A 25,882-nucleotide genomic window follows, 5' to 3' on the forward strand; every position below is an offset into this window, starting at 1 on the left:
TCACAGAGAGAAAAGAGGTGCATTTCCCGAAGCCACGTGGGCAACAGCCGAGCAGAAAAGTGGGTGCGAAATTCCTACAGGATGGTCCCGTCTTACTCGGAAGAGGCGGGATACGCGTCTACACACAGCCGCGTGCCCCAGGCACACCTTGCACGCGACTCTGCTCTCTTTTTCAACACGCCTGAACATCATCTGCAATTCTTTCTCAAATGGCTCCTCTCAAGCTTTTACAGAAAGGTGCTGTGGTCAGCCAGGGCCGCTTACTGCGGGCTGGTCTGCAAGGGGGACGTGGCTTTGGGGGACTAACCGGGACGACCACAACGAAGATGCTGATGCAAAGAGGATCTGTCTGGCCAGATCTCCGCGCAAGTCTGGGCGGGAACGCCCGGCTCACACCCGCGGCCCGGGCGCCCTCCCACGCGGGGCTCCCGTCTGCCCTGCCCGGCCACCCCCAGCCCCATCCTAGCTCACCCCTCCATCGTGCGGCCCCTCCCCCCACCTGCTGCTGAACCCACCGCCCCAGCTTCCCCTGCAGCCGGCTTCCTGTCAGCCCCCAGCGGACGGGAGGCTCCCCAGCACCGCAGCTGCAGACGGCAGGGGCCATCGGGGGCCCGCAGAGCGCCTGAGGGGCATAGGGTAAATTACATACGGCCCCAGCTGCGGCTTCTGCCCAGAACATTCTGCTCTGTGCCCGAGGCTGCAAGGTCACCCCCTCCCAATTTCATACGCTGTTTACTCCCCACTTTCTCTCCTATCAAAAGCATTTTCTCAAGAGAGTGAGAGACTCTGAAGAAATGCTTTTAAGGACGGCGCAGTCCTCAATCCTAGAGAGTCCGGATTCCTAAAAAAAAAAAAAAAAAGGGGGGGGGGGCGCCTGGGTGGCTCTGTGGATTAAGCCTCTGCCTTCGGCCCAGGTCATGATCCCAGGGTCCTGGGATCGAGTCCCGCATTGGGCTCTCTGCTCAGCAGGGAGCCTGCTTCCCCCACTCTCTCTCTGCCTGCCTCTCTGCCTACTTGTGTTCTCTGTCAAATAAATAAATAAAATCTTTAAAAAAAAAAAAAAAGAGTCCGGATTTCTAAAAAAATAGTAATAATAGAGTCCGGATTTCTTAACTCTTCTCAGCGTGGAACATCCAGGATGTTTCTGGGGGTTCCCGCGAAGACACCGTTCGGCCCCCCGCCAGCACTGGCTGGGCCTCCCCGAACCCCGAGGGACAGCGGCATCGCAGGCGGCACCCACGAGGCCAAGCCCCCGGCCCCGCCCGAGGCCCCGGCGCGGTGGCGCTCACCTTCCAGGTGCCGCCTCTGGTGGTCCAGCATGACGTCCTTGCGGTAGAACATTTTGCTGCAGACCTCGCAGGCGAACTTCTTGTCCCCGTGCTTCTTCTTGTGCTTGGAGAGGTTGCTGTTGGTGGAGAAGAATCTGAAACACATCTCACACTGGAACGTCTTGTCATCTGTCGGGAGAGCAAGCAGACACATGGCGGCGTTTAGGTAAACGGCGCTCAAGACGGGATCGGCATCCTGGCCGTGAGGGCGGAGCGGCGACGAGGCCCAGGGTCCGGGGGGCTGGGGGAGGGCCGAGCTGCGGGGGGGGCCGAGCCCCCCGGGAAAGGTGCCACCACCCTCGGCCGAGCACTGGGGACCACACGCGGAGCACACTAGGGGCCCGAGCCGGCGGGTCCTCGCGGAGGGAAGTAACACTGGCTCCCCCGCTGGCCCTGCCTCGCCTCTGCCGCACACGCCTCCTTGGCATCTGGGGATGTGTCCCCGGAGGAGCCAGGCCTGAATGACCACCGGTCTGGCCTTCTCCCTGCACCCGACCCGACTGCGGCCCCGACCCCTGGTCTCAGAGGAGGTGGTGTCCTTCCCCCGCCGCCCTGGGCTCCGTCCCCACCTGCCCCGCCACGGCCCACCTGCCCCGTCCCTTCCCTGCCACCTGTCCCCGTCCACACACACGGATGCCCAGGTTCTCCCACCGGGCACACAACTGCCTTCTAGGTCCCTCTTAAGAGACACACACCCACACTCACCCACACCTGACACACACACTCTCACACACACCCACACACCCACACTCACAGGTACACACCTATACTCTCACGTATTCCATACTCTCACACACCCACATTCACCCACACACCCCACAGTCACCCCCTCACACTCTCACACACCCACACTTACACACACCCACACTCACACATCCACACTCGCACACCCACACTCTCACCCTCCCAACACCCCGACAAACACCTCACACTCTCAAGCCCCACTCACGATCCTGTACAACCACACACGCACACCACCCCGCGTACATGCCCCCCCCAACCCCGGGGGGCATTTATCAGCCGCGGTGAGCCCCCACCCCTGAGCAGGTGGCCCGCATCCCGGGGCCTGCGAGCCGGGGAAGGAGCAGTGCTGTCCTTGGGCTCTGGCCTTCTCTGTCGCGAGCACCAGCAGGCGCAGGCGGAGAACCCACTTGCAGCCGTTCCCGAGGGCTCAGTGGCCGGAGGCCAGTCTGCCCCGTGCAGGCGGCCTTCCCTGTCGTGGGGCGGGCACGTCCCCAACTCAGGAAGCCAGACCTGTGCCCGGTCCCAACTGTAACCTGCCACCAGCAACCCCCGCCCTCGAGGTCTCTACCTGTGTTTCCACAAAATGCAGCAACAAAGAGCAAATGCCTGTTACCGGGGACCTGGTGGGGGTGTGGGGAGACTGCAGGGGGGCGGTGGGTGTCTGGGGGAGCCGAGCGGCCCGGGAGGCTGACGGTGCAGGCTGTGACCGAGGGCTTGGGCGTGAGCCTGTGCTGCTCTCCAGCTCTGCCTAGACGGTCAGGGACAACGCGAGGACCGCCGAGATGAGCTCCGGGACAGGTCCCGCTGAGCACATGCCTGAGCAGAACCCATCCGTCTACACATCTCCAAAAGCTCCTGCCTGCATCACAGAAATCCGCGGTTTGACAGTCTACGGAGGACACGTTCCCTTAACATGAGTGCGGAGGAAAAGTGTGAGGCTGCAGATGATGTGTTACAGAAAGGACCTCGGTTTCCTGGTTTATTCTGTTTTCCGTCTGAAACTCCTAACCCTGGAGAGTAACTCACTGCAGCTCCGCTATTTCCATATAACGAAAAACAGGTACACGCCCGGTTAACAGGACCAGAAGCTGGCGGGCACAAGTGGCGGCTCTGACTTCTTTTACTACTTCTGCTCCGCTCATTCTGCGCCCAGAGAATCTGAGATCAAAGAGGACTGGTGGGTCTTCCTCCCCCGGTGGCCGAGGGCACGGACGCTGGAGGGGGACGGCGGGGGGACGGCGTGGGGACGGCGTGGGGACGGCGTGGGGACGGCACAGAGACGGACGCGCAGGCAGGGAGCTCAGGGGAAACGGGACGCGCCCGCCCCGCACAGAAGCCCCATCACGGGAGCAAGGAACGGCGAAGAGACAAGCCGTGAGACCGTCAGGAGTCCCCAGACCCGAGCACACCCAGGGAGCCGCGGATGCCGGGAGCAGGTGCCGGCTGCCCGTGGGGTCTCTGAGAGACGAGGGGCCAAGAACCAACACAGACGGCTCAACAGGACTGGAGTTCGGGACCGAGGGCCAAGCCGGTGGGTCTCTATGCCCACTGCCACCGGGCCCAGCCTCTCCGGACGGAGTGGGACCACAAGCAGACAGGGCCTGACATGCTCGCCCGGCCCACAGAGGCCACCAGCCACAGGCTGTCCAAGCACACGAGCGAGTGAGGCTCCAAATGGGGGACAGAAGTGGGCTCCCAGCACAGCTGGTCTGTGCCGGGCGGCCACCTTGGGCTGTCGGGACCACCACCAGGCATCGCGGCTAACGGAGAGCAGACAGTGAAGGCGGCAGGGCGGCAGAGCTCTCCTTCCGAACCTCCCCCTACAGGTCCTAATCCCGGGGTCCTAGGACACTCACACACCTCTGCTCGCTCCCGACCTCATGCCAGCCTTGGGTGGGGGCACACACGGCCGCCCGGGGGGACTGAGAGGGCGGCAGGCGCGCGTCCCCCTTCCCACGGCAAGTTTCCAGCCGGGTCTCCTTCGGGACAAGGAGCAGCTATTCTGAAGCAAGTGCAGTAGAGGGAGACGGCAGACGCGAGGTGGCGTGTCCTACCTGCCGCGGTGGCCGCGCGGCCCCAGGAGGACCCGCTCACCTGTCCTGCAGTTGTGGAACTCCAGCGCGCTCTCGATGCGGAAGGTCTTCTCACAGGTGCCGCACCGGTACCTGTACTCGCCGTCCACCTGGCGACAGCAGCACCGTCAGCGCGGGAGGGGCGGGGGAGGGGGAGGGGGGGCGGGCCACCTCGACAGGTGCCCCCTGCCCCCCACGCCGGCACCTTCCCCGAGCCTGCGGTCTGCGCCGCTGTCCGCTTCTCTCCCACGTGGTTTAGGGACTCGAGCCGTTTCCGCTCTTGCCGTCCAGGCGCCCAGGAAGAGCGCCCCATTCCGGGAGCGCAGGGCCAACGCCAGCCTGGGGGCCCTGCCGCCTCCTCCCCGGGGCCCACTGCCCACTGCTGCCCCAGGCCCTCCCCGCCTCCTCCTCCTCCCGGCAGCCTGCCCCCCCCCTCCTGCATGCCCGCCCCTCGCCAGCCCCAGAAGCCGGCCCCACCCACCTCGTTCCTGCTGTGCTTGTAGGAGACGTGCTGCTTCAGGCTCTCCTTGCGGCTGAACAGCTTGGCACATTCCTCACACTTAAACAGCTTGTCGCCTGCGAGCAGACCAACACGGAGCCGGGTCGCAACTCCAGCTGTGTCCCTGGGACACGTCTGGGGGGTCCTCGGCAGCCCCACCCCCGGCCCGTCCACGAGCGCGTGTCTGCGAGCCGCGGCCGTGCGGGACTCACCATGCGAGCGCACGTGCCTGCTCAGGTTGCTGCTGTTCTGGAAGACCTTGCTGCAGATGCTGCACTGGTAGACCCGCCTGTGCTCGCCCAGCTGCCTGACGAGCTTCCTCCGGATGCCGTGCCGGCTCGACAGAATCAGGCTCCTCTTGAGGGTGATGGTGGTGCTCTGATGGTGCGGGAACCTGCGGACAGACCGCACCCCGGGAGAGGAAGTCCCAGGTCACCGTCATCTCGGAAAGAGCTCCTGCCAAAACTTCCTCGCGCGACACGAGACGGGAGGGAAGGTACTCGGGTGCCGTGTCCGCCTCCGGGCATCCAGACGAGACAGACACCGTGTGTGTACAACGGCGTCCGTGTGGTCTGGGAGGCCACTCGGTGACTCTGCATCTTCACTCTGGCCGCCAGGAAGCTCACGGCTCGGTCTGCGCCCAGAATAACCCCAGCTGTGCGGTTTTTCTCACGGGGTCTGGCCTCTACCCTGCTTTATCCTTTCTTTGACCCTGATTTTTTCTCTGACTTCTGCTCCCTATGAAAGGTCCATCCGACAGTCAGCCACAGAAATGGCTAAAAGGGGGCGGACAGAGAACAGGGGCCCGTGTCTGACAGCACACTGGTCCCCACTGTATCTGCACGGGTTCCAGAAGCAACGGGACCAGGCAAGTGGTGAGAACTACAAGAGGCACGCCAAAAAAGGCCAAAAAAGAAAAGAAAATTTACCACTGGCTTATTCAGCATCACAGCAAAGTTGTACCCAAAAATAAGCTCTGGAATCTGAAGTATTTTCCTTATTCACAAAAATGAAAGGAAAAACACAGAACAAATTGTGAAAGTGACAGAGATTCAAACACAGCCCGTTTTTGTTTTATAAAACAAAATGCCGTGAGCATCACTGCTCACAACAGCCAACACGTGAGAGGAAACCAAGTGTCCGTCGCCGGAGGGACAGGTAACAAGATAGGGCCCCTACGTAGGTCTCTGTGACGCAATAACGTCCGGCCTTCCCGGGGGGGGGCAGTCTGACAGCTGAGTGAGAGAGCCGGTCGCAAAAGGACAGACACCAGGCAGCTGTCCTCGTACGAGGAACCTAGGGACCCAGCGACCTCCTATAAGGCACTCTGTCTTCGCAGAGACAGAGGTCGCAGGGGTGTCGGGGAAGGCAGAGTTTCCATCTGGGAAGATGGACGGGGTGAAAGGCACAGAGCAACGTGCAAGGACTTAATGCGGCAGGACTGGGCACTTAAAAGTGGTTAAGATGGAAAATTTTAGGTGATGCAGGTTTCACTAGGATAAAAAAATTTTTTTTTTTGCTTTTAACCATTTTCACAGAGAACATACAACTCTGGTCCTGAGTTTGGGAACAATCCTGCTGTTCCCAAGCACACCCGTGTCCCCCCACAAGGAGGGAGCCAGTCTCCCTGCCGGGGGTGCCTTCCCGTCGGGCGGTGCGCTGTCCACACTGGCACCCTGAGCACCACGACAGGACTTACTTGGGCACGGAGCCGGTGTCGCTGGGGCTGGCGGCCAGCTTCCCCAGGACCAGCTCCATGATGCGGTCGTCTGGTGCCGCGGCCACGGGCTCGTCCGGCGGGACCTCGGTAACGATCTCGGCCACTGGCTCTGTGTGAACGAGTGGGACAGGCCATGTCACTGCCAGGGCAGGGGACTGACCACAACCAACCCCAGAGGACACGCCAGAGCAGACCGCGGCCAGGCCAGGGTTGTAGGCACGGATCGCAAGAACCACACACACAGGGAGAAAGAGGAAAAACTAGCGAAGGGACCCAGGGCTCATCATCCTATCTGGTCCCAATACGAGAGACTCCCCCCGCCGGGAGTCTGCTGGTACCAGGTGCTGCTGGCAGAGGCCACGCGAGGACGGAGGGGCCACGGGCTCTGCACACCCAAGAAAGTGGGCCAGGGTCCCTCCAAACGCAACTGAGGAAACCATCACAGAGAATGAGCCTGGTCGCGGCCCGGAAGCCAGCTACAAGCCTGTGCACGGTGATATGGGTGCTGCGGGAGCGGAGGGCGGGACATTCCCACCAGCAATGACCCGGCTCTGCAGCAAAGGAGGAGCAGCCAGAAACCCGGCTTGGGTGAGTCTCGCTCTCCGTGCCGCGAGCAGGACCCTGGACATGGAGAGACGGATGCGCGCGAAACCCCGGGAGGGGCAAGGCTGACTCCTGCAAGCCAAGGAGGGTAAGTCTGGGGAGATGGCCACGTCCCTGTCCTGATGGGGCGCTGGTGACAGGTGGAACCCTGGCCACTGTTCACAACCTGCACGCTTTGCAGCGCCCACTGTGTTACAGGGATTCGTGGTCTAGAGAGCAGATTCGGGGGGAAGGGAAGGCTGGCTTCCTCCCAGACCTGGCCTCTCTACACCGAGTTTCCCCCCAGCTGAGGCTTTCAGCGCAGGACCAGCTCCCCGCCTGCTCCTCCCCTAGGACCACCCTCCCCTGTCGGGTCCTCCCCCAGGACCTCCCTCACTTGGTGGCTCCTCCCCCAGGATCTCCCCTACAGGCTCCTCCCCCAGAACCAGCCCCCATCTGCCAGCTGCTCCTCTAGGACCACCTGCACCTGCCAGATCATCCCCCAGGACCAGCCCCCACTTGGCGGCTCCTCCCCCAGGACCTCCCTCCCCTGCCGGCCCCTCCCCCAGGCCCTCCCTCCCCTGGTGGCTCCTCCCCCAGGACCTCCCTCCCCTCCGGCTCCTCCCCTAGGTCCTCCCTCCCCTGCCGGCCCCTCCCCCAGGACCTCCCTCCCCTGCCGGCTCCTCCCCCAGGACCTCCCTCCCCTGCCGGCTCCTCCCCCAGGACCTCCCTCCCCTGCCGGCTCCTCCCCCAGGCCCTCCCTCACCTGGCGGCTCCTCCCCCAGTACCTCCCTCCCCTCCGGCTCCTCCCCTAGGTCCTCCCTCCCCTGCCGGCTCCTCCCCCAGGACCTCCCCCCCCTGCCGGCTCCTCCCCTAGGTCCTCCCTCCCCTGGTGGCTCCTCCCCCAGGACCTCCCTCACCTGGCGGCTCCTTGCCTTCTATGATGTCTAGAGGCTGCTCAGGTTTTGATGCTTTGGGTTTTCTTCCCCTTCGAGGCTTTTTCTTCTGCTCTTTGGTGGCACTGACACTCTTGGGAACCGCAGGAGGCTCCCCCCGGGGCACATCTGGTTCCTTCTCGGGCGCTGCTTCGTGCTGGCTGGCCGGGGGCAGGCTCTTGGCTTGTTCCAAGTGTCCCAACAGGTGTTCTGCGGGGAAGGGAAGCAAATGCGCAAGGACAGTGAGAAGGCCCGTCCCGGCGGCTGCGCCCTGCCCCCATTTTGTTTTTACCTTCATCTGCTGAGAGTGGGCCCTTTCGTGGGCAAATAAAAATTTATTTCTGCTGCTTTTGAAAATATAAGCGTTTTCACTGCACCAAACAGGACTACTATTTTCAAAGGTAAATTAGGCGAAGAAGCCAGGCACGTTCCCCAGGCACAGGGTTTTACAGGAAGTACAAGCGCGCACACAAGTATGTGCAAGGAAGACACAGAAGCTGGCCCCGCACAGCCCCGTGGTCCTCTCCGGACGGGGCGCTGCGGGCCAGGCCCCTTTCCTTCCCTACTCTCATGGTTTCCCGGCACAGCCCTGTGGCCCTCTCCGGACGGGGCGCTGCGGGCCGGGCCCCTTTCCTTCCCTACTCTCATGGTTTCCAGCGTTCATGATGAAGTCATGCTACACTCAGGAACGGAGCCTCTGAAGAGAAACTCTGGGAAATAGTCAACTCACGATAAATGAATTTATCTAAAAAAATGCTGCACAAAAGCAAAAATTCTTTATTTTCAAGTCAAGAAAGCCCTCCAAGGTCTCCCAAGGAAAGACCACAGAGCCCCAGGAGAAAGGCAGGGGTGCGTACAGAGCTAAGAGCAGACAGGCTCCCCTCAATGAAGGCCTGGACCGGCTGGACCTCAGCTCAAGGGCAAGGTAGGGGAAATGACCCACGAGACAGGGAGACCGACCCGGAACTGACAGACGGCGCCTGTGCACACAATCGGGCCGGGGACCGGGCTCTGCCCCCCACCACAGCCCAGGCCTCCAGCATGAAGGGGCTGTGACTTCTGCTGGTTCCACACGTGGGACCGTCGAGCTGGGCGAGTGCCCTCGAGGAGCTGGGTCCAGGGAGGGAAAGAAAATGAAAAAGCAAACACGTGTTTGCGAACAGAACGTGACGTGTGTCACAGGAAGGGCTCGGCAGGTCGGCCACACAGCAGAACCGCCAGTGACGAGCCCTCCCGGCTGAACACACTGGAAAGACGGGAGCCAGCACAGAGCCAGAGGGCAAGAAGACGAGAGCCCTGGTGCCAGGCCCGCAGGAGCCTTGTTCCAGGCCAGGGGTCCCGGCACCAGCTGCCGGAGGGCCTGGGCTGCTCCCGTGCGTGCGGCTCTGGAGACACGGGTGGGGTCTATGTAGTGGCCCGGGAGGGAGCTGCTCACACGAGGCCAGGGAACGCCCTCCTGGCTGGCCCTGGAGGCCACCGGTCCAGAAGGACAAGGAAGCGACAGCGCCCCCCGGAGCCCGCCCCCCCCAATGCCCCGGCGCACCCCGCCCCGTCCGCAGGCTCACCGTTCAGCAGCTGCAGCTCCAGGAAGCTGGCGGAACACACTTTGCACACCCACTGGCTGGGCTCGGACTCCACCGCGGCGCTGCTCTCCGGGGTGCCTGCAGCTTCACAGGAGCGGAGGGAAGCGTGATGCACAGGGCGCGACCCTGAAGCCCGCGCCCCAGGGACGCGCCTGTCCACCCGGGGCCGGCGCCGTCCAGGCGGGAAGCACAGCTCCCCCTCTCAGCCCTGCTCCCGGGGCTTCACGCGCGGACACCTTCGGTCCCCAGGGACTCCCCCGTTTCACAGGCGAGGAGACTGAGCACAGACAGGTGCACTGGAGCCGCCCCGCTGCGGGGTCTGTCCCAGTCACAGGAACGCGACCCCTCCCTCCCTCCCAAAGCAGGGCCTTCCCAGGACTTCGAGAAGAAAACACCCTACGGAGCAGAATGAGTTCCTCAGTCTCTCTCTGGCTTGTACGAGAGACCGGCCGTCAGCGGGCCCTGGGCCTGGTGTGGCTGCGGCTCCCAGCCAGCGTCATCCCCCAGAACTTTCTGGGATGACACGATGGCCTTGAACACTCAGGCTGTCTGGGGTAGCAGCCACTTGAGGAGCCGAGGAGCTGAGCCGAGGTTTAAGTTCTGTTTACTTTGCATTTGAATTTAAGTGGGGACCCCAGGCAGGTGGGCTCTGTGATGCCCCTCAGTCCCCTTCCTCACTCCCCAAAGACAAGCGGCAGGGTTCCTGGGACGGGGGAGATACTGGCTGTGCAGAGGGGACCAGCAGCCTCCTTTCCCAAGAATATTATTAAGGCTCCCGTGGGACCTAAAAACTGGGGACATTCTCAACGTGACTCAGGTCATGACCTCCTGGCCCAGCCCATCTCTCCAGGCCCCGTCGGGTGGCCCCACACGCCCTCGCCACCGCTCCCACCCAACTGCCGCACGGCCTGTGCTGGCACTCACGACCGTCACCCAACGCTCCGGGGGACACGCATTCAGCAAACTCCTGCATTCTTAAAAAAATCACCCCGAGTCACAGCTGTGCGTGTGTTCTGAGCGGGGACCAAGCACGCCTCTTTCTGTATCCACAGCGAGCAGCAAGTTTGCAAAGACTCAAAGGGAGAGAGGCAGAACTGTTTGTGTCCGTCTCCTGAGTCCTCCTCAGCCGGTGAGGGGGACATTTGTGATGGGAACTGCCCAGCCAGCCCTCTGCTCTCCCTCGCCGCCGGCCGAGTCCACCGCCTGAAGACCGTCGGCGCGAGGTCAGGGAGGAACCGGAGCCGGAGCCGAATTCCCGCTTCCCCCGCACCTTCTCAAGCGGACGTGGCTCGACGGAGGGGAGGAGACACCGGCACGGGACGGGTTCAGGCAGGGATGACGAGGGGTTACTGGAAGGACCGGTGAACCCGGGCCACTTCCCCTGGTCCCAAGGGGCTGCCACGTCCAGCAGGAAGGTCCCTACCCCCGCGAGTGGGATTCACACTAACGGGACACAAGAAGCCCTTCTCCTCAACGAGGCTCTGAGGCCAGTCAGGAGGGCCAGCGAGTCGTGACCCGTCCCCGCATCAAGGGAAGAACTCTCCTTTTCCAAAAATTGTTGCTAAAAGATCAGAATTTTTAAGAACAAAAATGAACCAACCATCAGAAGGCGGTTCTTGATGGCCCGTCACCTAAATGTCCAACACGAGAGACGCATCAAGGTGACAGTAATGCCACAAGGCCCCAGGAGAAGCCACAGAGGGAGCCACGGGGCGTGGATACTTGGGGAGGGACGGTGAGTTCCAAGTACGCCCGGAAACAGAAGTAAGAGAAGGGTCCACGGAGGGAGACCTCGCCTGCGGGGAAACGCGGGGCTTTCCTGGAGACCAGGAGGGACACAGCTCGGCCGCAGGACAGAAGGCAGCCTGCGGGGCACTGAGCGCAAAGCCACACTAGGGAACCGTGAGATCCCTCGGGCCGAGGAGATGTTCTCTCTCTCGGCTGTGGCCACCGGATGCCTCCATCGAAACTGAGTGGCGAGCCGAGAACTGCCGAGTCTTCTCGTGCACAGACTGTCTGTCAACTGCGCCGATTTTTAAAATATACTGTAAAACACTAGTCAAAAAGGCCAAGAGTTATTCAAACGGGGATTGAAAATCGTTTTCCGAATGTTATAGATGTGTGTGAGTTTTATCCTTCTCATTAGAGAAGTAGTTTTGGAAAATCGGATGACATCTGAGGACAGCCGCCGACCTGAGCCCTCGCGCCCGCCCGTCCAGACCAGGCGTCCCGGGTCCCTCCTGCGGGTCGGCAGGCCTGCGCGTGCACAGAAAGGAAACCAACTTCAATGTCAAACCAAGAAAAAAGGTGAAAAGTCAATCTCCTACCCAGAAAAAAACAGAAGTTATTTTTTTTGAGGATGTGTCTGTTCCTCCAACTCTGCTATGTTGAGAAGTTGGGTCTGCCATCTGCAAACTGATTTCTAGATTTCTAGAACAAAGATGTATTCTGAAGCAAATGGGAAAAAGAGACAGAATGAAATGAAGGAGTCTCCCCAGTTCTGATGCTCACCAAGAAAGACTCTGAGTAACTTATGGGAAGACAGCTCCTTGCCCGCTGGCCCCCAGTATGATTCTTCTAGAATATGGTGGTGCTCGCTAAGGCCCCTCAGCTTGCTCCGCCCCTCTGCCATGGGGCCCAGTGCACAGTGATGGCCCCCAAAGGGCCCCCACTCCGTTCCACTGCAGGGGTCCCAAGGGCGTGCAGGCCGGAGGCCGGGTCGCTGGGAAGGAGAGGTTAAGCCCGTCCCCCGACCTCCTGGAGCTGGGGACTCACAGTCACATAGACGTGAGTGTGGCTCTCTGGCTCGCCCAGGCCCTTCTTTGCAGGTCTTGGCCCCTCCTCCAGTGTCCAAGACACGGGCCTGGTGGGCTCCCATAAAAACGCTTCAGCCAGGTGAGCCCCCAATACTGCTCGGCGGGGCCCCAGCCACTCAGGGCGGGCAGGGCTGGAGCGGGGTTCCAGAGGCTTCATTGGGCCGGGGGGTGGGCCCTGGGAGGGGGCGGCAGGGCTTTGGGAGGGGGCTGGGCAGGAGAACAGAGCAGCGGAGGCAGGGAGCAACGGCCTGGAGTGATGCGCGGTGGACGTCATGTGTCCTTTGGGGAGTTCCCAGCACCACCCGAGCTAAGCCATCATTCAGCAGGTGTAAGAAGTGAGGAACCCCAGAAGCCCACTAGTCAACAGTAGTCGACAACTTCTACTACATTTCTACGAGCTACTTTTTTGCCGTTTCCCCCAAAAGAGAGTGAAAAACCATGAAAAGTTATTTCTATCGCTTATTTGCTTTCCTGATTCAATACTCATTTAGGGGGGTTGTGCCTTCCGGCGGATGGGGATGTCATGGCCCACCGTGTGCCGTGTTCTCAGAAGGAACACACAGGAGAACGAAGGACAGACAGCTCAGGGATCCCCAGGGCTCCCCAGGACGGTGCCTGTGGGAAAATAAGGAAGTGGCAGTCCAGGTCGACACAGTCTAGACTAATTCCATTAGAACCTCCCTTGCAAATGCAGCTCTGGCTTAAAGAGCTGTCCCGGACGGAAAGCAAGCAGAACCCCAGCTCTGGGAGGGGGCGGCAACCTTGCTCTGACTGTGACCTGAGAGTCGTGACAGGGGAAGACACCGTGCAGGACACAGCAGACAAGGTCAGCCTCTAATAACACAAACCCAATGTGCAGCTGGCTGGTCCCAGGGCCGGGACACGCACATCAGCTGCTGAGGCCGGAAGGAATCCAGAACGAGAGAAAGCCAGATCAGGACGATCCTGGAGCACCTGCATGGCCCCGGTGAGGCCAGCTGCACCACCCGGCCGCGCCACACTCCGAGGGGACACCTGGCCCAGCGGGACACATCAGTGCCTCCCCAGGGCCAAGTCAGGCACCTGGTTTCAGCAAATCCTAAAGGGTGGGCTTGGGAGCAGCTGAGTGAAAAGCTGTGGATCTCTCCAAACGCTTCCTGTGGCCTTCCCCTCCACAATAAAGTCCACCCCATAAGGCTCCTGGACTTACTCTGCAAATATCTCTGGGAAGGCAGCCAGCCCTCCACACCACCAGAGCCGGCATGCAGGCCGTCTGGCCATCGGCTCCCACCAACGTTCCCCAAGGGCACCCTCAGTGGCTCCACACTCCCCCCATGGCCACCCAGCCTGCAGTGTGCGGAAGAGTGGCCCCCGGGATTCACATCTGCCCACAGTCTCTGGATGGGACCTTGGCAGACGTCATTGAGAGAAGGCCACGCAAGGGCAGGGGCAGGGATTGGGCTGACACCATCTACCAGCCACGGAACGCCACGGGCTGCTGGCCACACCCAAAGCCGGGAGAGGCCTCCAGAAGGAACCAGCTCCGCCAACACCGGGTCCTGGCCTTCAGGCTCCAGGGATGTAGGCAGCCCCGTCGTGGGGGGCTTGGTGTGGGCGGCCTTGCGGACACTTCTCGTCACACGCTGGCGCAGGCACGACCAGGAAGGCTCCGAGGAGGGGGGGATGGGTCACAAGGTCGCAACCACGCGGGACACACCAGAGCCTCACAAATACGTCAGGACCCGCTTTGTAGCCCACCGTGATCGTAAGAGAAAGGAAACTGTCTTCTTGTCAGGAACCTGCAGCGCGGGGGGCGGTCAGAGGACAGAGGGTCACGTCTCCCCCAGAACAAGTCCCTGGGGGAACAACGGGGCGTCTGCCCGGGGCAGCATCAGGCATGGATGGGAATGGGGGGCTTAATGGCCACAGACGTGGTGTGGCAGGACGTGGCCTCGGGCTATGCACAGAGCCTCACGACCGGGCAGGGGGGTCTGAAGCGCCATGGGCCCCTTCACACTGTGCTGCCCCACACCCCGGGGCAGCAGGACACACAGTCTGGGTTGCTTTTCCAACAAGAATGCTGGATTTAGGCAAATCACACACACGGCCTTTGCCCGGTCTTTCCTGGAACACGTATGCACATGCGCACACACACACGCGCACATGCGAATGCACATGCATGCACACACATGCACACATGACCACACGTGCACGCACCCCCCGCTCTTGCGCACACCCCCAGTCCTGGAGGAGACCAGGGTTGAACCCGACTCCTGCATCTCAGGCACCATGACCCAGGGCGGGTTCGCCAGCCTCTCTGTGCTCCGTCTCCTCTGCCCGAAACACAGCGGATCACCAACCCCCTTCACAGGACAGTGGGCGGGGAGGGGTCACCGCACCCAGAGCCCGGAGGACGGGGCTGCGGATCAGCCGGTCGTGCTCCAGCACCCGACTTCCCCGCCGGCGTCCGGCTCAGGGGCGAGCCCTGACACTGCACAAGCAACGGCAGAGCCAGGCCCGGGGGAAGAGCAGCCCGTCCCGCCCGACACCGCACCGGCTCGCCGGCACAGCTGCCCCCCCGCTGCCGGGTGGCCGGGCCGCGCGTACCGTGGGCCCCGGGGCAGGCCTGCTTCAGCATGGGCTTGTCCATCTTCTTGGCGTAGAAGGCGGCGTACCACACACGCAGCTCGGCGCCCGGCGGGATGTCCCGCGACGTGGTGAAGTAGACGTCGTTGCCGTGCTGGAAGGCCGTCAGGTTTTGGTGCTCGGGCCCCGCCGCCGGACGCACCAGCATCATCCAGTTGCAGTCGTCCTCGTTGGAGGTGTCGAAGCACACGGGGTGCCCGTCCTTCTGGAACACCTGCGGGGGCACGGCCGCCAAGGGGCCGGGGAAGGAGCCGGTTACCCGCCCGTCAGCGGGGCGGCGTGTGTGCCGGCAGAGGGGGCAGCCGGTCCAGACAGGGCCGCATCGCAGGGCAGGTCAGGCTCCACAGAACCCGTTTCCGGGCTCATCGGGGCCCCCGAGTTCTGTGCGCAGCCCAGGTGGGCACTGGGACACCTCAGGCCTAGTCCTGGTCCGGGGCCAGAGGCTGGACGCTCGGGGTCTAATCAGGTTCCAGTGGGCGTAGTGACATCTGCTCTAGGCATCACTGGACACCTGAGCGCCCCCCACCCCAGGCGGGCACGGGGACACCTGCTCGCACAGGCGTGTCCACCAACGCCCGTCAGTCCCGACAGGCTGCGCCCTCGCCTGTGACACCTTCCCGCAGCCTGAGTGTCCGGCGGGTGGCAACAGGAGAACCGCCCGTATTCTGAAGGTCAAAGTCACCGCAGGAGTAGAGGACGGGCCGGCTCTCCGTTCGATGCCGTCACTGCCTCCTTGCTCTCCCCTCTCCCAAGCTTTTCCCGTAGGGGCTCCCCACTGCTAAGGAACTGGGGACCCCTCTGAGGACGAAGCCCTCGGAGACAGAGGGGGCCTCGGGTGCCCAGGGCCCCAGCCAGTGTGGGGACACGCTCCAGTGAGCCTCCGTCCTCGCTGTGGTGGGCAGAGAGCCGCCCCCCTGACACAGGTGCTCGCGGCGGAGGCCGCACCGAAAACTGTGTCAGACACAGACCCTGAGCCCCGAGTCACAGAAGGAAGCCAAAACAGGCACAGAGGACTTTTTCAAGGGGGCCTCAGCCCGACCACGTGCCCACAGCAACTATGTGCACCCAAGGGCCCCGGGGCCCGAAAGGACGGCAGCCGATGGCCCTCGTGGGGCTTGGCCTCCAGCATCTTTACTCCTTTATATAAAACAGCCTTTTTTTTCATTCCTCTTGGGAAACAAGGCAAATACCTTTCCTTCCTCCCCATTTTGCTGAGTTCTGCCCTGTGAGCTCAACTTTTCCAAGAACCGCCAAGACTAGCCACCTCACACCTGTCCTGACCCCGCGGGTCTCTGCTGAGGGCCTCTAGGCAAAGCTCGCTCTGTGGGTCCCCACAGCAAGACCAGCCCCCTGATCCTCACTGCTCCCGTCAGACGTTTCTGGAGGCGCATGTGGATGGGGCACGTGCTGGGCCTGGGGACAGACCCCGGATATCCGGCCTCGTGGCACGTCCACACCTTCCTCCGAGAACTTAGAGCCTTGTCTGCAACTGACATCCATTCTGTTTTGTTCCGTTTCTTTCCTTGGTCTGATGCACTTTTTGGAGCCGCTAAACCCTGCACCGTGTCCCATCGCCACCTGAACGAAACCCCTTCCTTTCACAAGAGCTCCACCAAGTCCCCGTGGCTCCGGGAAGCGCGGAAAGCAGCGCCCGGGAGGTCGCACGCCAGCGCAGGTCGTGAGAGAGGCTGAGAGAGGCGAGGACAGCCTGGCGGGTCTGCGTTCCCCATCCCCCCTCCAGGGGCCGGCAAAGCTGAAAAGTTCAAAATACTAGCTCGGGGCTGAAGCTTTGGGACGGAAGAGCAATCGGGGATAAAGGAGAACCAGGCGGACCCCGGATCTCTGAAGCGCGGAAGACACCATCCATCAGCGGAAGGCGCAGCTCCCCTCGCTGGGGTCCGCTCCCAATGCTGGCCCCGGCCCGTACCTTCAGGGGAAACGCGGATTCCTTCTCCCATTTGGCCACTCTCCTCGACTCGAACGGACCGAACTGTGTTCTCTTGACGAGCTGAGTCACGGCAAACACTCCTTCGGCCCCGTCTTCCAGCCGCCGGATCTCCAGGTTGGAAGGGAGGGAGGACCTGGAAATGGAACGGCAGCCGCGCAGCCCCTGAGCGCCGCTGACTGAGGACAGCCACTCACCCCGGGGACAGGTGCGTAAGGGGGCCCAGAAGCTCACTGTCACTGAAACACCATCCTCGAGGGTGAGAAAGAGCTTCCCACTGAGGAGTGAGGGGGTGAGGGCCCAGTGGCCTGGGCACACCCAGCTCCTTACCAGCCTGAGCCAAAGGAGACTGGCCCCAGGGCCCTAGCACGACTCACCCAGATCACACACAGAGGGAAGGGCCATTTACTAAAGGATGTGTTTGACATCCCCACCCAGGAGACGTCGCAGGTGTGGGGCGCAACGGGCCAGTGGACACGAACGGGACTAAGCTCTCACCCCCAGAGCCGCAGAGCCCAGAAAGGGGGGGGGGCTCCATGACGAGAAGCCGTGCTCAAAGCACCACCAGAAAGGGGAAAGGGCCACGGCATTCCCGGGGGCAGAAAAGGGTTCCCAGCTAGCTGAATGAGCCGGTCCATTTACCTAAATGCTGAGTGTCAAGGATGGGGCGCTGGAAGCGGAAGGCCCACGGGCTGGAACCCCAGCATGACCCAAGGCTTGGGCAAGCCCAACCCACATCCACGAGTGGGTCAGACACCAGCGGGCCTGGGGCGCAGCCCCCTCCCAGAGCCGAGTGGAGGGGCTCCTGCCCCGGGACCGACACCTGCCACCGTGGGCAACCGGCAGCCAGTGGAGGTTTTGGGGGGAGCTGATGAGATCACTGCTTCAGGCAAAAACAGTCTTGTAAGAAGGTAAGTCACCGTGAGAAAAAGGCACTAAATAGAGGCCGGGAACACCAGCGGGGAAGCTTCTAGAAAGAGCATGATGATAGCAACGGCGCCACCATGTGGCAGGTGCTCTGCATGACACAATACTGAGCACAACCGTTGGGGGGACAGGCTGCTGTCCCCACTCTGCGCGCCAGGCAGCGAGGGAGGGACACAGACTGCCTCGCCCCAGTCCCAAAAGCTGACCACGTGGCTGACCCGGGCTGTGGACAGACCGTCCCTCAGAGGCCTGGCCACGGCCGCTCCAGGTGCCCCGGCCCCCCAGGTGCCCAGAAGGGGAACGGCAAAGCTACCCAGCCTCCTGGTTACAACTGCCGGTGCTTCTCCAGGACCAGGGACGGCTTGGCCTGGCGACCCGTGCTCGCTGCCCCGGGTCCCACGCAGCCCGCGGCGGGCATCTGCCGGACGGCAGGCCCGGGTTCCGGCCACGGGGAAAAGCGAACCAGCAGTCCGGCAGCCTAGGCCCATGGGCTCCTCCACGGCTGCCGTGCTCGGCCCCTAGGAGCCCTGAACTGGAGCGAGACCCTCCCTGGGACCCTCAGCACGTGCCCCGGCTCGTCCTGGCGGCAGGCTGCCCCGTCCACCGTGGGACGGACTCACGGACGCCCTCCGCACCCTGAGGACCGGCGTGCTCCGAGTCCTGCCTTCTCTGTCTGCAGTTTCCTGCTGTGATGGCACGACTTACAAGAAACATGCCCTTGGTCACTCCGATGTCGAAATCCATTGCCCAGACCGTAAGCGCTCGGTCCACAGTTCCTGAAAACCCGTCAGGGCCGTAAAGGCGAAACGGGTGTCTTGTCACTAACAAAGGCGACTTGCAGACCCTACTGGGAGGACCAGCCACCTGGGTAGAGGGTGGAAACCTCCAATCCTGTCCCCACACCCACAGCCGGGGCGGGAGAGGGGCTGGAGGCTGGGTCAGCCGACCGCGGACCACTCGGTCGGTCATGCCTCCCTAACGAAGACTCCTAAACCCAGAAGGACCAGGCAGGGAGCTTCTCGGCCGGTGAACATGTGGAGGTGTGGGGTGCAGGGGGAGGGCAGGGAAGCGCCTTGCCCTTTCCTGGGACCTCACTCTTCACGTTAGTCCTGGGGGTGTCGGATTCATGTGTGGGGAACCCCCATGTGGGAACTGGGCCAGGGACTGTAAAAGACCTCCCCTTCCTGCCGATGCAGGATGCACGTTCAGACAGCCCCGCTGGACGGGAAGGACCAACACCGGCTCCAGGCGGCCACTCACCGTGCCCTGCTTAACACAAAGGAGTCCTTGACCATGACCACGGGGCCCAGCTCGGGACACTCGGAGTCGTGGTACTGACCGCAGTCCTCACACCCTGCAACAGACGGGACAGCGTCAGGGGGACGCAGCGCTGGGAGGGGGTCCCCCGGACCTCGCAGGCTCCGTGCCCGACGGGGGTGACCCACGGTGCTCCCCACACACACGGACACGGGGCAGGCACAGCACGTGGCCCCCAGGGAGAGACGTCCACCTGCGGCCCATTTCAGAGTGCGCAGTGACTCCACGCTGAAAAGAACAAGATCTTCCCGAGGACACACTAAAACTCACGCATTTAACCTGTTTACCATAAATCGAACATTTCATAAACCTCCTTGTCAACCCCCGGGGCTTACTGCTCTGAATCCAGGGCCCTCCCGCAAAGCGCCCTTGGCCCAGCGTCCTGAGAAAGACGATCCTTTTTTAAAACCACAGCCCTGCAGCGCTGCGCGCGCAATGAACGCGCTTCCTAGAGCCGGACGAGCCGTTTCAACGCAAAAAGCAGCAGCTTTTCTGGCACGTGGAAACACGACACAGATGGGGCTTTGCTGGGACGGCGAGCGCTGCGCCCGCGGGCCCCTGAGGTCGGGCCGGAGCTACTTACAGATGAACATGATCTCACTCCCGTCTTCAGCCATTGCGGACACCTGTCGGGAGACAAGGGTCTGCTGTGAATGCCGAGCTTCTTGCAAACGCGGTATTTATTTATTTACCAAAGAACTGGATTTTATTTCTCTTTTTTTTAAGCTTTTATTTATTTGAGAGACATAGAGAAAGTGATCAAGAGCAGGGGAGGGGGCAGAGGGAGAAGCAGACCCCCGCTGAGCAGGGAGCCCGATGCAGGACTCCAGGACCCCGGGATCACGACCGAGCTGAAGACCGACACTTCACCAACTGACCACCCAGGTGCCCCCCAAAGCAATTTTTTAAAAGATTTTATTTATTTATTTGACAGAGAGAGACACGGCAAGAGAGACCACCTGAGCAGGGGGAGTGGGAGAGGGAGAAGCAGGCTTCCTGCTGAGCAGGGAGCCTGATGTGGGGCTCGATGCCAGGATCCTAGGATCATGACCTGAGCCGAAGGCAGAGGCTTAATGACTGAGCCACCCCAGCGGCCCACAGAGCAATTTTTAAAGAGAAGTCCTGTTAAAGGTTCCTTGAGCTCGTGTGGGGATGTTACCTGGGGGTCTTAAAGGTACCTAGCAGTGGGGTCCCCTTTACTGTGAGGAGGCTGGGAGCTTTGAGTTTTTTTTTTTTTTTTAATTAAAAGCAACTGATTTGAATGTCCTCTGGATTAGAAAGTCCTGATGAACTCAGACTTTCATCTTTTATATGAGCCACCAGTTTCCACCTGTAAAGCAAATATGTCACCATTTCTAAAAGCTGGTTTCACACTGTCACCTCTGGCTCTCTTTCCTCTGTCACTGGACTGTCAGCTCCTCAAGGGAACTCATGTCTTAGTACGACCTCGGTCTTCATTCAGCGGCTACCCTAGGCCCAACACCCAGCGCACACCCACGTCTCCTGGAGACCAGAGCAGCACACAGCGTTGTGGAGGACAGCGCCCTGCTCACCTCGCAAAACTCTGATTGGGTCAGTCACTTCTGTGTTCTGTTCATCTCGTGAGGCAGGACCCCACCTACTGGAGAGATGATCCGGGTACAGTCATTCCGGGGCCTCGATTCTTTTACCTACAACATGGAAATAAAGATGCTCGCCCACATGAAAGACCGGGACTCCGAAAACTAGAAAACCCCGCGGAAACACTGAAGAGAACACAGAAGGAACGGCACCCCGCGCTCACGGAGCGGAAGAGCACACATCAGTACAGCGTCCGTACTACCCAAAGCAATCTACGGATTCAGTGCCGTCCCTGTTAAAGTACCAACAGCATTTTTCACAGAACTAGAACAAACAATCCTAAAACGTGTGGATCCACAGAACCCCCAAACAGTCAAAGTAATAGTGAAATGAAAAACAAAACTTGGGGCGCCTGGGTGGCTCAGTGGGCTAAAGTGTCTGCCTTTGGCTCAGGTCATGATCTCAGCGTCCTAGGATCGAGCCCCACATCGGGCTCTCTGCTCAGCAGGGAGCCTGCTTTCCCCCCTCTCTGCCTGCCTCTCTGCCTACTTGTGATCTCTGTCTGTCAAATAAATAAATAGATAATCTTTAAAAAAAAAAAAAAAAAGAAAAAGAAAGAAAAAAGAAAAACAAAACTGGAGGAACTGCGATCCCAGATTGCAAGATACACTACGAGCGGTCACGATCGGAGCAGTCCAGGACCTGCACAGAACCAGACACAGGTCATGGAACGGAACAGAGAACCGAGAAATTAGCCCACAGTTGTACAGTCAACTCCTCTTCAACAAAGGAGGCAAGAACAGGCAAGAGGAAGGGGACGGTGTTGTGGAAACTGTCCTCTCGTGCAAGAGAATGAAACTGGGCCACTTTCTTACACCAAACACAAAAATAAACTCAAAAGGGATGAAAGGCCTAAATGGGGGGACCTGACATCATAAAAATTCTGGAAGTCAGCCCAGGCAGAACTTTCTCTGACATGGGCCGTGGTGACGGTCTCGTAAAGCAAGGGAAATAAAAGCAAAAATGAACTACTGGGACTACACCAAAATGAAAAGCTTCTGCAAAGCGAGAGAATCAACACAACCAAAAGGCAACCTACGGAGCGGGAGAAGACACTCGCAAATGACCTTTCCAATGAAGGCTTAGCATCCGGAAGAACGGATGCGACTCAACACCCAAAAAACCAAAATGGTCCAATTAAAACATGGGCAGAAGATCTGAACAGACATTCCTCTAAGAGGACACGCAGACGGCCAACAGACGCACAGGGAGACGCTCCCCATTGCTCATCGTCCGCAAGTCACCTGCCACCTGTCAGGACGGCTGAAATCAGCAGCTTGAGAAATGACAGGTGTCGGCGAGGATGCGGAGAACGGGGAGCCTCGCGCCCTGCTGGTGGGAACGCAAGCTTGGGGCAGCCGCTCTGGAACACAGTACAGAGGGTCCTCAAGCTAGAAGCAGAATTACAGAATTACCATACGATTCAGTAATTCCACTACTGGATACTGACCCAAAGAACACAAAACACTAATTCAAAGGAACACGCGCAGTCCAGTTGCATTATCTACGATAGCCAAGACATGGGGAGAACCCCAGTGTCCATCAGCTGAGGGGTGGGTGAAGATGTGGTATATACGTTTTTACGTGTGTATCCGCTCAGGTCATGACCTTGGGATCCTGGGATGGAGCCCCGCATCGGGCACAGAGCCCAAGTTTCTCCTTCTCTCTCTCTCCCTCTGCCTTCCCCTGACCCCTCTTAAAAAAAACAAAACCCAAAACAAAGTGCCAGGATCAATAACCAGGCTGTTTATTTTCCCAAACACAGCGCAGCATGCTCCTGGAACACCCACTGAAGCTAAAAGGCATCTCACGTGGCCCTCGCAAGTTTCACGTGGGGCTTCCTGGTGGATGGGTACCGCGGCTGTGGTCAGCCAGGATGGGTACCGCGGCTGTGGTCAGCCAGGATGGGTACCGCGGCTGTGGTCAGCCAGGATGGGTACCGCGGCTGTGGTCAGCCAGGATGGGTACCGCGGCTGTGGTCAGCCAGGATGGGTACCGCGGCTGTGGTCAGCCAGGATGGGTACCGCGGCTGTGGTCAGCCAGGATGGGTACCGCGGCTGTGGTCAGCCAGGATGGGTACCGCGGCTGTGGTCAGCCAGGATGGGTACCGCGGCTGTGGTCAGGAGCCGGTCTGGAATGGGGACAGCCTCGGGTCACTGAGCAGGAGGTGGAGAGGGACAAAGCGACAGAAGACACACATGGGGAAACCCTCTCTAGGGCGTGGCTGTCGGGCCCCGAGGTCTACCTGCCACTGGGACCTTCCCCAGCTGGCACTGGCTCCCAGTGGAGGAAGTTCTGCAAAGGCGAGAGCAGGTCTTTTTTTTTTTTTTTTGAAATTTTTTAGATTAACTGATTCATTTTAGGGGGAGGGGCAGAGACAGAGGGAATCCTCAAGCAGACTCCCCGCTGAGTGTGGGCCTGATGTAGGGCTCGATCCCAGGACCCTGAGATCATGACCTGAGCCGAAGTCAGGAGTCGGATGCTTAGCTGACTGAGCCTCCGGGTGCCCCAGGGGCAGGCTCTCCAGAAGCTGCCCAAAGGACATGGGGTCCCCAGAACCTGTTGGAATGGGCGAGCGCAGACGAGGGCGACTGGCTCGGGCAGGACTTGCAGAAGCCTGGCTGGGCCCACGGAGCCCCGGGGGGCTGCCTCTGTTCTGCACCCCTCCAGGGAGGCAAAGCTGACCGTCTCCTGCCCCTTGAGCGTCCCCAGAGAAGTGACTCCTCCAAGCACAAAGCTGGGAAACCCGGCCGACTCGCTGAGCCGCGGCCACAAGAGGGAAACAGGAGGGGCAGGAAACAACGGGCGTTTAGCCTTCTACCGCCCGCGCAGTGGATATACTGAGACACACGCATGCCGGGAACGAACGTCCCTCCTTAGTAGCATCTGATCCCCGAGACCCGTCCCCTAAAACGGCTCTCTGAAGCCAGGAAAAGAGATCACAGCCACCCCCACACAGCAAGTGAGGCCTGAAGGAAGGGGGCGGCTTGACGTCTGTGCTGGGCTCGCAAAATCCCCTTAGTGCTCCGACGGTCCCTCTGCACAGGGACGCCCGTCCTCTGGACATTCGCAGCACGCAAGAAATCCCAGGATGACGGATTATAAGTAGTGTTTTAGGGAGAAGAACCCAAAAGCCCGTAAGCGAGAGATGTGGCCATTTGAACCCCCGTCCTGGGAAAAGTCACCTTAGGCCATGGGTTCTGCAAGGGTGGTCCCTGCACCAGCACCGGCAGCACCTGAGAATTTCTCGGGAATGCAGATTCTCGGGCCCCTTCCCAGACCTGCTGGAGCAGACCCTCTGGGACAGGTCCTTGCATGCCGCCCTCCCAAACCCCAGGTCGTTCTGCTGAACCCCACGTCTGAGCGCCGCTGCCGACCCGCACATCTGTCTGGCACAGCGACCGGAGCCGACGAGCCACGGCCGGGGTCACGGGGGAGCACACCAATAGCCTCGGGAACCAAATCTCCACGAACGGCAGCTGGGCTCAGACCAGGACCTGGCAGCTGGGGGGCGGTGGGGCGAGGGCCGTTCTGGACAGACACTCTCTGTGGGGACTGGAGCTCACAGGCAGGCCCCAGGGATGACTCAACCCTGAAAAGGAAGAGTTCCGGGAGGACCCAGTCCACCCCGACGCTGCCGGTGGTGAGGGGGACAGACCCACAGGTCAGCGGAAGCTGAGAAACAGACCACGCAGATAGGCTCAGCGGGCTTTCGCGGGGCACGTAAAAGCAGCTCGTGAAGGAGTAGTGCTGGGGCAAGTGGACGAGGGGACGGGTCAGTGAGCTGTGCGTGACGTCACATCTCACACAAAATTAACTCCGAATGGGTCCTAGACTTCAAACATAGGATAGTAACATTTTTTAGAAAAATATAGGAGAAAATCGTTGGGATCTAGGGTAGGCAGTTTTTGGACTTGTCACCACAAGAATCCTCTAGAAACAGAAATTTAATTAGACTTTATCAAAATTCAAAAATTTTGCTCTACAAAAGCCCCGGTGAGGAGGGCAAGAAGACGGGCTACGGACCGGGAGGCATCTTTGCAAACCACACACCCAAACCTTGAACGTGCAGAGAACTCTCACAACCCAACAGTAAAACACAAACCAGACAATCAGTAAATGGGCAAAAGACCCGAAAGACATTTCAGCCAAGAGAATATACAACTGACCAGCGCAGGAAAAGGTGGCTACTGTCAGCCTCCGCCAGGGAAACGTGGTCAGCACGGCACCAGGACACGGCGCGCTCCCGTCCGAGTAGCGCAGGAAACCCCGGGCACGCGTGGGCGGCTGGCGGAGCGGAGACCAGGGTGGTGTCTCTTGTGACCTGCAAGCACATGGCCTATGACCCCACCGCTGCAGTCGGGGGCGCCTGCCCCAGAGAAATGAACACTTGCGCCCACACGAAAACCCGCACACCTGTTCGGAGCAGCTCTAGTCACAACAGGCCAGACGGCTGGCCCCCAACGGGTGATCCCGGTCCGTGGTCCAGAGGGACCCACACCTGGAAGGCTCATTCACGATGAAAGGAGTGAACCACTGATACGCTTGGGCTCTGGGGAACTCTCCAGAGTGGTGCTAAGAACGCCAGTCCCAAAACGTCACCTACTGTCTGACTCCATTCACGTAACCTCCCTGACATGTCGCGACACATGGATGGGGCCTAGAGTCGTGGCTGGCGGGGTGTGGGGAAGACAGCGGGTGAAGCTGTAAAGGGGCAGGGGGGACACCTGTGGGGGGTGGGATGCTCTGTACTGCGCTGTGTCACTGCCGCCGTCCTGGACGTGACCCCGCACTGGACGCCTGCAGGGTGTCACGGTAGGGACCTGGGCAAAGGGCACGGGGGATCACGGTGCAGTCTTTCCTACGACTGCACGGGAATCTACAGTTACCTCAAAATTGAAAGTTCAATTAAGAAAAGACACGGAGGGGCTCCTGGGTGGCTCAGTGGGTTCAGGTCTCTGCCTTCCGCTCAGGTCACGATCCCAGGGTCCTGGGATCGAGCCCTGCATCTGGCTCTCTGCTTAGCGGGGAGCCTGCTTCCTCCTCTCTCTCTGCCTGCCTCACTGCTTCCTTGTGACCTCTGTCAAATAAGTAAACAAAATCTTAAAAAAAAAAAAAAGAAAGTGCACAAGCAGCGGGAGTGGCTGAAGGAGAGAGGGAAGCAGGCTC

The 25,882-nt window shown here is 60.5% G+C and overlaps 1 protein-coding gene across 7 annotated transcripts in view; it reads right to left on the reverse strand.

Moving 5' to 3' along the window:
• PRDM15 (PR/SET domain 15) overlaps positions 1-25,882 on the reverse strand; it is a 61,049-nt gene that overhangs the window by 20,978 nt on the left and 14,189 nt on the right. For 5 of the 7 annotated variants that reach the window (XM_032355728.1, XM_032355756.1, XM_032355764.1 and 2 more), the window contains 11 exons: positions 19,677-19,719; positions 19,037-19,130; positions 16,832-16,985; positions 14,866-15,118; positions 9,446-9,547; positions 7,866-8,090; positions 6,343-6,472; positions 4,856-5,037; positions 4,626-4,720; positions 4,167-4,254; positions 1,290-1,457 (listed from right to left, as the gene is read on the reverse strand). In XM_032355728.1, coding sequence (XP_032211619.1) covers positions 1,290-1,457; positions 4,167-4,254; positions 4,626-4,720; positions 4,856-5,037; positions 6,343-6,472; positions 7,866-8,090; positions 9,446-9,547; positions 14,866-15,118; positions 16,832-16,985; positions 19,037-19,130; positions 19,677-19,719 — 1,534 coding nt within the window. Of the gene's footprint in view, positions 1-1,289; positions 1,458-4,166; positions 4,255-4,625; positions 4,721-4,855; positions 5,038-6,342; positions 6,473-7,865; positions 8,091-9,445; positions 9,548-14,865; positions 15,119-16,831; positions 16,986-19,036; positions 19,131-19,676; positions 19,720-20,646; positions 20,764-25,882 lie in introns of those variants that run through there. The other 2 variants (XM_032355767.1, XM_032355738.1) reach the window with 2 other exon arrangements.

The sequence above is a fragment of the Mustela erminea genome, chromosome 1 (assembly GCF_009829155.1).
Source record: "Mustela erminea isolate mMusErm1 chromosome 1, mMusErm1.Pri, whole genome shotgun sequence".
In the NCBI taxonomy this organism is placed as follows: Eukaryota; Metazoa; Chordata; class Mammalia; order Carnivora; family Mustelidae; genus Mustela; species Mustela erminea.